General features: G+C 51.2%; 4 protein-coding genes across 4 annotated transcripts; 2 read left to right on the top strand and 2 right to left on the bottom strand.

The window, feature by feature from the left end:
- Window positions 1-872: 872 nt before the first annotated feature.
- On the top strand, window positions 873-2,676 carry CGCA056_v000140 (putative transporter; the record flags this gene model as incomplete). Its single annotated transcript, XM_037315401.1, has 4 exons — window positions 873-1,094; window positions 1,241-1,446; window positions 1,505-1,667; window positions 1,714-2,676. 4 exons carry the CDS (start codon window positions 873-875, stop codon window positions 2,674-2,676), a joined length of 1,554 nt encoding a protein of 517 aa, XP_037186218.1.
- A 910-nt stretch (window positions 2,677-3,586) lies between these two features.
- Window positions 3,587-7,000, bottom strand: CGCA056_v000139 (uncharacterized protein; the record flags this gene model as incomplete). The annotated part of the gene is made up of 8 exons (XM_037315400.1): window positions 3,587-3,819; window positions 4,278-5,012; window positions 5,121-5,636; window positions 5,898-6,053; window positions 6,105-6,388; window positions 6,468-6,595; window positions 6,712-6,849; window positions 6,911-7,000. The coding sequence occupies 8 exons, from the start codon at window positions 6,998-7,000 to the stop codon at window positions 3,587-3,589; spliced, it is 2,280 nt and encodes a 759-aa protein (XP_037185230.1).
- A 1,540-nt stretch (window positions 7,001-8,540) lies between these two features.
- Window positions 8,541-9,670, top strand: CGCA056_v000138 (Catalase-related peroxidase; the record flags this gene model as incomplete). The annotated part of the gene is made up of 2 exons (XM_037315399.1): window positions 8,541-8,664; window positions 8,721-9,670. 2 exons carry the CDS (start codon window positions 8,541-8,543, stop codon window positions 9,668-9,670), a joined length of 1,074 nt encoding a protein of 357 aa, XP_037185231.1.
- Window positions 9,671-9,817: 147 nt separating this feature from the next.
- On the bottom strand, window positions 9,818-10,702 carry CGCA056_v000137 (uncharacterized protein; the record flags this gene model as incomplete). The annotated part of the gene is made up of 1 exon (XM_037315398.1): window positions 9,818-10,702. One exon carries the CDS (start codon window positions 10,700-10,702, stop codon window positions 9,818-9,820), a length of 885 nt encoding a protein of 294 aa, XP_037185224.1.
- Between the last annotated feature and the right edge of the window lie 158 nt (window positions 10,703-10,860).

Below are 10,860 nucleotides of genomic sequence, written 5' to 3'. Positions count from 1 at the left end.
GAGGGGGCTAGATCGCAACAGCACAACCGCCAGATAAGTACAATCGCGAACCTATAAGGGTTCTTGGTCGATAGGCAGACTTGCAGTGCTCAAACTGCGCGAAATTGACAAGGCGTTGACCCATGGAGACTGGCGAAGGGTGGAACAGCTTTAAAGGCTCGAAACATGGCCAGCTTGAACAATGATGAGAGTGCAAACTAAGCTTGGGTACCGAAGTTCGGAAGCTGTTGGTAGATTGTCACATGGTAAAGGACAATTTGCAAAAACGTTGTCCCCTTAGGCTCGCTTATGACCCCACGATTTGAAAGTGACGACCACGTGAATGGTAAGCCGCGCTACCTTGACGGGTGCGCCCGCATTCTCCTTTTCAATTACCTCCGCCAACATTACCGGATGAAGTTAGAAGTTATTGTGTACCGACATGTTTGGATTTTATGGAAAATTACTTCACACAGGGCGATCTGCACTTGAAAATTTACCTGATGAAAGTGCCGATTGTCCGTCCAGGTAATATGACCCAAGGACGTCTCAGGAACTCGTGTTGTATAAGATCGAGCGTGTAGGGCGTAAGTTATTATATCAATCTGCGTTAAGTTCAAGCCGTCACAAGTTGTCACCATGAGCCGCATGATGTTGGTCGGTCGGTCGGTCGAAACCTGTCTGGCCGTGCACATGACATCGTGTAGCCCTCACTGGGAATGAATTCTATAAGAATACTGCCATTCCATAGTCAGGTCATGGATTCCTGCCCTGAAAGTTGCTCATCTTAATCCCGACGATGTCGAATATCGCGTCTAGTATCCACAAAGATACTGGTCGCGCAACTCTGTGACCGTTCAATCACCGGTGATTGAGTGTGTAGTCCCAACGAAATGGACATCAACCTGGTCTGGGACCCGGCACGCGGCGTCAACTTCCAAGAGTATGAGGGCGACAAAGCTACGGCCACAAATGCCGCCAAAGCTGCCAAAGCTACAGGCGCCAATGCTGCGGCCGACAAGGATGCAAGCGAAAAGGCCACTGCAAGACATGTGTCGGACGCCGGCTTTCTTTCCTATCCCGATGAGGGTCTGAGCGAAGCGGAGCGGGCCGCGGTAATGAGTTTTGCTACGCTCGTGTGCCTCCAATCAATTGACGGGAGTTTAGGAACGTAGATTGCTGCGACGTCTTGACTGGAAGCTCATCCCATGGGTAGAGACTCTCCCCACAGAGAAAACGCAATGGCTTACACATTTTTGAGCTATGTATTCTCTACCTCCTTGCTTTTCTCGACCGCACAAACATCGGAAACGCAAAGATCGCGGGGATGAACAAAGACCTGGAGCTCAGTGACGGACAATACAATGCCGCTCTAGCCATCTTCTTTGTCTCTTACTCAATATTTGAGCCGTTGACGAATATCTTACTCAAGAAGCACAGGCCATCTGTTTTCATTCCGGTTACGATGTATGTCAGAGACTACCAGCAACACGTCATATCCTTTCTGTATACACTGACAAGGCAGGATGTTTTGGGGAACCTGCATGACCCTCATGGGATTTGTGTACAATTGGAGTGGACTAATGGCGGGACGGTGGTTTCTAGGACTCACTGAGGCCGGGATGTTCCCTGGGGTGAACTACTATCTTTCGTGCTGGTATCGTCGAGATGAATTCGGTCTCCGAGCTGTAAGGTTCGTTATTCCTTTTGACCCCTCTCTGCTAACACGCAAAGGCCATTTTTTTCTCAGCAGCCGCGCTTTCCGGATCGTTCGGTGGTGCGCTCGCGGCGGGAATCCAACATATGGACGGAGTTGGCAACCTCCGCGGATGGTCTTGGATTTTCATTATCGAGGGCCTTCTGACCTTCGTCTTCGGAATCGCATCTTTCTGGATGGTTCATGACTTTCCGGATGAGGCCGAGTTCTTATCCGATGAGGACAAACAGCGTCTCCTTGGCCGTTTGGATAGAGACCAGCAAGCCTCCGCCCGTCGCGAAGTCTTCAAGACTTTGTACTTTTGGCAGGCCATGCGCGATTGGAAGACGTGGATGTCGATGGCGATTTACATGGGCTGCGACATGCCTCTGTTCGCAGTCACCCTCTTTCTGCCGACGATCATCGACGACCTTGGCTTGAACACTAGCACGATTCAATCTCAACTCTGGACGGTGCCCCCATACGCCGCCGCCGCGGTGTTTACGGTCTTCATGGGGTGGCTAGCCGACAAGTTCAAGGTGCGTGGTATCTGCAACGTCTGCGTGAGCATGGTCGGTATAGCCGGCTTTTCAATGATCCTTGCGGCGGATAGCCCTAAGATCAAGTACATCGGCACTTGTCTGGGGGTGATGGGTCTGTACCCGTGCGTCAGCAACACCATTACCTGGATCGCGAACAACACCCAGGGAGTGTACAAGCGTGGCGTGGTATTGGGGTTTGTCATTGGGTGGGGAAATCTCAGCGGTGTCCTCAGCTCATTCACTTACCGCAACCCCCCGTTGTTTATTGAGGGTCATGCCATAGTCATAGCGTTTATGGCCCTCTGTCTTTGTGCGGGGAGTCTGACGATGATGGCACTACTCAGTAGAGAGAACCGGAAACGCGTGCAAGGCAAGAGAGACTGCTGGTTGGATGGAAAAACGCCTGAGGAGATCGCTGAACTGGGAGACAACAAGCCGTGTTTCCACTACACTGTTTGAGAAGTCTGTTGCGCGTCTGATGAGATCCGGTTTCTCTGTACGGATCAGAATTTGATGCCCGGATTCGCGCACATCGGTGCTCTCGAATACGATTCAGCAATCATTGAACACAACGCGAGAAGACAAGAAGGAAACACGAGGAGGACATACGGCGTTGGTGAGGATAGTATGGGCAGTATGGCAAGAGCAGCGGCGACGAGCCTCACTCGCTTGGGGAATTTCGTTGGAGGCACTGGTTTCAACATCCACAGTGTCTGGTTCAGAAGTGTCTGCAAGACTTCAGATTCAGGGGAGATTTTGGAAATGGTGTTTGGAAGGTAACAATTCCCTAGGGGCCAATGAATCTAACCCTTTCGCCACTCTTGCATCTCTCGTTTTCTGACCTTTTCCAGCCAGTCTCTACATACTGTCGACCAGCGCCCCGTAAGTGATTCATCGCATTGATTTGCGTTCATTGATGAAATTTGAAGCAGGTCCAAATTGACTTCGGGACACGTTGATTTCAGGCGGTAGGCGAATTCAACTCCACTTGAAACGAAGGCATATCCAACCCCGGGCATTCCTGCTACTTACCATGGAGATTTGTTCCAATTCGGCAGCGACCTTTCTGCTAATTCGAGCGATGTCTGCGTGAGGCATTGCCCGTCGGGCTAAGGCAGCCTTACGGGCGTTGCTGACATCGCGGATACCCCTTGACGCTGAACAGGATTCTGAAGAGGTCGAGAGAGAGGGATCGCTGACGGCGTCTGAACCATGTCCTAAATTCCCAGTCCGATGTTGCGCCCCCGCCGATGACCACAAATGCTCGGCCCAAAGATGTCAGACCAGCAGAAGCGAGAGTTGAACCACCCCTGGAGACGACAAGGAAGATAGCAATCAGAAGGTTGAGAATGGAGGACGTTTTGTCGGCTTACTCCAGCTCCTTGCCCATCTCTACCACATTATCCATAAAGTCGACCGAGTCGCGTGTGAGCAGGATTGACATGCTGACCGAGTCAACGATATCGAGGTCAGCCTCCCATGACATGGCCTGTATCTCAAACAGCGAAGCCGAAAGCTGGTCAATCAGAGGCTTTGCATCGCCGAGGGCCTTGTTGAGAATCATCCTCGGGTTGGTGACGTCGTCCGTGTGGAATCCCTCGACTTGAGGCACGTTGAACCAAACGTTAGGGTATTAGTATGAGGCTGTCATATGCTCTATGTCATTATAGACGGCATCTCTGGAGGATGACGAGTCCAACGTGCCAACCGACTGTAAATTGGCAATGTTCATCTTTTCCCTAGGGACGCCGACTTCTGCAGCAGCCGTGTCCCAAAAATCGCCCTCTTTGTCGCTGCAGAGTCCAATATATCGTATTTTTGTTGTTACTATTCATACTTCGGAACGAATTGTCAGGGGGACATGGCTGAGTGGTGTTTATGTAGCGGCGGAGGTTATCATAAGGTCCCTGGACATCGCAAGAATCCTTGCACCACTAGCACGATACGCCCTCTGCTTTGCATACGTTGCAACAGGTTGTCTCCTCGGTGATCTTGCAAGTGAAGTATTCGTCGCCGTGTTTGCACATGAAGTTGCGGAGGGCGGACCATGCATTGCTGACGAGATAGTCTGCGTAAATCGTGAAAATACTTGTCGTAGCCGCTGGCCATGATTTCGTCATAGCGAGCCATCGAGTCTCGGAGAATCTGGAGTAGCATCGTAATCGTGTATTGTTGCCCACACCAGAGTTCTATCAGTCCTGCATTTCCTTCGAGCTGCTCAATGGCTGTATACCTGGAGGCATCCGGACAGGTTGGAAGGGGGTTATCATCCTTGGGATTTGGGGCGTAAGGGGTGTGGTCGCCACCCGAACCGCCGCTTGTGTCGTCATCTTCCTCAGATCCCGGCTGGACTGGAAGATTTGGGTTGGTAACAAGCCCGTCGTCGCCTGTCTGGTCAGTCAAGCCGCAGGACGGATTGAGCGACGTTCTCCCCTTATTATTGAACGACTCCAAGATGTAGTGCTCATCAGCGTGGTCATTCCCATCAAGGTCGGCGTAGTGGATGCATGCCCCAGCGGCGAGGCCGTAATAGGCCTTTTTCTCTTGAACTCTCCAGTAAAAAGAAGAGTCACCACCGGTGTGTCTGGGGAGCCGTGGCCTCCGTTGTACCTTGTCACTTTTAACATCTGCGCATCGGAGAATGGGCCGGTCCTTTCCGATCGCAAACTTGATCTGGCCAACATCGACAAAAACGCCGCTGTCTTGTTGAAGGCTGCCACTGACGGTGCCATCGGGTGCGATGCATAAGTAATCAGCGCGATTGTTCTCAGTAAAATCGGCAAAGTGGACAGCCACTTTCATATCCAGTTATTGCAGTTCATCGGCAATAGTAGCAGTTCAGCCAGCAAGATTAATTATTGCTGAAAACGGGTAACCTGCTTTGCCAATCAGGGGTGACTCACAATCGAAGACACCTAGACCTTTCTTATACCCACAAGTCAGACCGGGAGCTGGGTTTGTCAAATGAGTCCATCCCCAACTGCCAGTCTGTGGATATTGATTGAGGAAGTCCTCCACGGCATTGGTCTCAGAGTTGACATAGATGTTATCACAGTCGCCATCCCCGTCACAGTCCTGCAGGTGCAGATCCTGACGGTCCATGCTCCGTGGTGGTCGAAATATAATGCAAGGGCTTGGATCCCAATATCTCTCTGCGTCCGTGTCATCGATAGTGCCCTTGCCACGGTTGGTGAAGAGGGTCATTTCTCCTGTTGACTGCGCCCGCACATGATCGACTCGTCCATCGCGATGGCCCACCATGTTGTAGTACTTGTCGCCGTCAGCCACAGTCTTGCTGCCACCTCCGCCAATATTCTTCCACACTCGCATTTCAAAGCGTTGCTTATCCTCCGCCAATTTGGTGTGCTCCAAATACATGTAGTCCTGCAGCGGTAGGTTTCCGAAGACATTGCTTTGGCCTTAGATGCGTGCAAAGTGGATTCGGGTACGGAGGTTAGCACCCCCCCATGCCCATATGCGATTGGGCCGGAGGATGCGCCGTTGTAAAACGCCTGGCGCCATGCGACGTTGAGTCCATCCCCAACGTACCCCTTTCTGCAACTCCTGGAGTTGGTCCAGGTGTACGTTTTGCCTCCATCATCCACCACATGGCATCGTCTCTACCTTGTTGCGCCATCCTAATCAGTCTCACGAGTTACTTTGTGACAAGGATGACTTACATCTCCATTGTGTCCTCAAACCGAATACCAGCGAGCTTCCCAGTCCCGTGTTGGAAAATCGTCGGCCCAAGTCCTGCCAGTCCTGGGACATATCGTTGACCCAACCGTTCCGCCAGAAGCGCACATTTCTCATGGCATCAATCGCCCCATAATCCCCTATGTTTCTTTTAGCTTACCTCAAGCATTATTCAGACAAGATTCACTTACCTCGGCCGTCCCCATCAATGTCGGCCATGACGATGTGATCCCGAACAACGCCTTCGTTGCTCTTTATCTTGGCGACGAACTGAAACGTTGGAGACTTGCCGTCAGCGCGATTTCCATTCCCTTTGTTTACGGACAGATATGCATCTTCATTGGCTGTAATGCCGACGAAATCATCCAAGCCATCGGCATTGTCGATAAAGTGGATGCCCCGCGGATCACAGCAGTGATTGGGGTTGATGTCTTTGATCTTGGTAACTGAGTCCTGACCATCCGCAGAGTTGGCCCTTTGGTAAACAGTTAGTGGAAGAAGACGTAAGAGCCTGCCGACTGGAACCTGGAGGCAGCAGGGTTAACTGAACTTACCAAGCACCGAAATAATTGATATTACTGCCTTCGTTAAACCATCCGAGGATATCATCGTAGTTCCGATTGAACAAGCGGGCAAAATGCCACTGGTTCCTATCGAAGTCAATGTCCCAATTCCAGCGAATCTGCGACTTCAACCGTCAGCGAATGCTAGGTAACCAAATAATTTACTTAAATCTTTCTTTTCACTATTGTGGTAGTATATACGGTTGCGGCTTCTGCGCTGAGTAAACCCGCCAACGTCCATTCCATTACGCTCGAACTTGTCGCAAATGGTCGGGCCACTGTTCATCTCGCCAGGTTCAACGAGGTTCCCAGCATCTGCAGGCTTGTTGATGGCTCTGTAGAAGATGTAGCCCATGTTGATGAAACCATTGTCCTACGAGTTCATAAGATGTCAGCTCAAACTCAAGAATGCGACTTTCAACCCATAGACTCACATTCTGGTGAACCTTGATGACCTCGTCCTGGTTGCAGTCGTCCCAGGTCTTGATCCATCCGCTGGCTGGATGTGGAGCTGACGGATCCATGTTCGCCGGCGGTCTCAGCAGTAGATCTTCCTCTCTCTAGACCCATCACATTACATGTGCACACTCGCATATGAGATAGTGGCATTAAATATTGAAATAACTGCGCGCACTTCGATCCTGTCGTCGGCCACGGGCAGGCTTGAAATTGGTTCAGCTGCCACTAGATTGAGAGCATCGTGTTTTCGTCAAGAAATCGAAACCTTGCATCAAACGATCCAGTTCGTATCGACTCATTTGCCTTGTTCACATAGATACTACACACATAGTAATGCCTTGGCTGAGCAACAGGAGCATCGTGGCCACACCTCCTCTATTGCGATTGCAAGCAGATCACTAGAGCGCCGTGTTCTAGAAACAGTCCAGCCGCAACAGCCTGGGCTTGGCGCAAACGGCCTAGACGACGGCCATGTCGTGTTGCCTAGGTATGAAAGAGTCTGCCGTGATGGCAAAGTTCCTCGACATAGGGGTTTTCTGAGTGCGTATGTCTTGGGAAACCCATCCTTTCGGGGGAGGGGGCCCATTTTGCATGCGGTCCAAATCACAACCCACGCGGGACGTTGGCGCGGCCCGTAGCGGGCGGTTCAGCCCGCCACACTCCTCTCAACCACCAAGCTCGGCATGCGATTCCACCCAACTAGCATGTTTTGGGACACATCCGGCGCTTGTTGGGTGCATCTCTTACTTCAGCCGTGGGATCGGAACTTAGGTCCGGTGCTAGGGACTCAAGGCATGGCCTGGCCAGACCCTGTTGTCACAGCTCTGCCACCTTCCAGTCCAATCATGATGCAAATGAAAGTCAGCGTGCTCCAAGATATCCTTCTAGATGTCTCAGCCTTTTTACCCGTTTTCATCTATTTTGTCCCAGCGGCCGGTTCTCAGGGAAGGCTCTGCCCGATTGGTCATTGATTTGATGGCTTAATACCTCACAAGCGGACGCTCAAGGGCTACCTGTCGGTTGAAGTGCCGAGAACATCACACAAGCTTAATCAAGTGTGTGATTGAGGCGCATTTGGTGAAGATCTTGGAAGAAGGAATAGGCGGATTAGAGCCTTCTGGACTGATGAAACCGTGAAAACCCCAAACTTCAGAGCCCAGATCGATAAGCCGGTTTGCCCTAGGCATCTTCGCCCGAGATAGATTTTTCTTCGAGATGTACCGAGAATGAACTGGATCATCTATGGCTAGCTGTTCGACACGCCACGGCGGCCTTAGCCTTCCAAGTCCCCTTAGGTGAATGAGGGTGACTTGACCCACGCAGCCAGATCTGCAAGTATTTTGGCTGCTGGTGTCAAACTGCACCTCAACGTGCTAGGTTTGAGTACCCGCCGGTTTCGACTTTTACCGCAACGCACGCTTGGCCATTCGATCTCTAGATGGGAAACGCATATGGACATGGTTGAATATACGGAGAAGAATACATCGTGTATTTAAGTGCCCTCTGCCGCACCTTTGTAGAATAATAATAAGCCAGCTTCTACCAGCAGCCTTCTGTTCAGCTACCACTTATTATCAAATCTGAACTTCAGAAAATCTTTCCATCATGTCCACTCAAACCATTACCTCAACCACCGAAGATGGAGCATCGGTCACTACTGACCAGCTTCCACAAGACCTCATCAACGCGATGCAAACCCTGTTCGGCAAGCACCAAGGTTACCGCACTAGTATGTAGATCTATCCACCTGACGAATTTCTAGCCTGACCATTTCCTTCTTCATAGCCCATGCCAAGGGTCTTCTTGTCGAAGGAGTTTTCAAGCCCACGGAGGAGGCAAAGACTCTTTCGACAGCAGCCCATTTCAACAATCCCTCAACTCCAGTCATCGCTCGCTTTTCGGTCGGCGGGGGCCTGCCTAAGATCGCCGACTTCGATCCTAGAGCCACTCCCAAAGGTATTGCGGTTCGATTCCAGGTCGACGAGAACATGCACACCGACCTGATCTCCCATTCATTCAATGGCTTCGCTGTCAGGACCGGAGAAGACTTTTTGGCTTTTCTTAAGGTCTTCACAGCCTTCGGTATTACCAAGGACGCCCTTGAAAAAGCGCAGAAGAAGGGCGGAGATACCTCCAAGGAACAGGCAGCGTTCAACCAAGCTCAGCAGATATTCGGCGCATTTCTCGCCATCCATCCATCCGCTGCCCAATTCGTCAAAGGAGCGAAGCCAAACCCCTACAACTATGGTACCTTGAAGTACTACGAAGTTAATACTCACGTCCTCACCAACGCCGATGGCAAAGTCAGCAACGTCCGTTATAAACTGGAGCCCGCAGACGGAGAGCATCTTTACACCGACGACGAATTGAAGAACCTGGCGCCTAGCTACCTAGAGGAGGATCTTCAGCAAAGATTTCCGGAGAAGCCCATCACCTTCAACATCATGGCCCATATTGCGGACCCTAGCGATGTCTTGGATGACGCCACGGTGCCATACAAGAGCACAACATTTGTCCCGGTTGGGACGCTGGAGATCAACAAGGTCTGTGATGACAACGTTGAGAGGCAGCAGCAGATTGCGTTCAGCCCCACTCCAGAGAAGGGCGGTATTCAAGGCATCATGTCTTCCCAGGATCCTCTCATTCAAGTCCGCAAGGGAGTGTACTGGATCAGCGCTGACCAGCGCAGACATGAGAAGCAAACCGAGACTACGGAGTTTGAAGAGGAAAGTTAGTTACTGTATGGGTCTATATTCAGCCACCACCTTGTAGTTTATTCTCCGGGCAGAATTAAACAAGAACCAGATTCAAGAAGATGAACAACTCCGAAGACATAAGTGACATTGGATTGTAAAACAACCCAAGCCTGAACGGGATACCGATTACACCTCCATGATTTCTCGAGCATTTTCCACAATTTCCTGTGTGATTTCTTCGACCTTCGCATTGATATCAACTCGTAGTACTGTTTCTTCGCCTAGATAACCATGTGCAGCTTTGGGGCGGGGAATTGAGCCAAAGCTCGTCATCACCCTTGGATCCAAGGGCTTCAATACGGGAAGCTCCTCCTCCTCCTCATATAGAGGAACAAAGAGAACTCCGATACCATATTCTTCCACAGTCTTTCTGATTGAGATTTTGTGCCATTGCTCTAGCTCGGGGTGTGTGACGACCATCAAGGCAGGGTTTAACTTCCGCCCGATCTCATCCCCAAGCGGCGTGGATATGACAGGCTTATTGACATATTTTGTCGTGGGAGCGTCCGAAGACATGAAGCTTTTCGCAATGCTGGAAGTTGAGGCGGCATCCGAAGTGGCGGATGCGATAGAACTAAAGGACCCTCGCCGGCTCGTCGATGTCGAGGATGTCCCACCAAAGCCAGAGAAGCCCTCATTGGCAGGCCGGGATTCTTCGGGGAACAAAAGACCCGTTCTGGTCATTTTGGAAAGCCACATGCGCTCATATCGCGCCTCATTCGGTCGGACAGCGTCGGCATCGCCATCAGCTCCCGAGAGGCTTCTCGACATGCCCACGGTGGCGGCTTTGGCTGACGTCTCATGCAAGCTGTCGCCTTGAAAGAGCGGACAGGAGAGTGCCGCAGCGACTGATTTCGCAATCTGAACTTTGCCTGCCACCGATGTCGAAGCTGTGATGAGAATGATATACTTCGATGGTTTGGTATTCTCCTGGGGCTCTATCTCCGGTTTATCGGGGAGACGATGAAGCATCGCCTGCGGCGTTGGTGGACGAATCGGATAGTCAGACATCCTGCACGCGCCGAAATCTGGTCGCAGTTCCTGTAGTATTATGGTATGGAAGAAGATCGTTTGGTTGACCTGACGTTCATCGTTTGACAACCGCTACCCCGCTTTGTGTGGCTTCAGGCTACCGGATCCTTCGTGGATATTCGGCTGAATCACATGAC

This window comes from Colletotrichum aenigma, assembly GCF_013390185.1.
Source record: "Colletotrichum aenigma strain Cg56 chromosome Unknown KSG_Cg56_contig01, whole genome shotgun sequence".
Taxonomy (NCBI): domain Eukaryota; kingdom Fungi; phylum Ascomycota; class Sordariomycetes; order Glomerellales; family Glomerellaceae; genus Colletotrichum; species Colletotrichum aenigma.
This window is presented reverse-complemented; position numbering and strand designations above follow the sequence as displayed.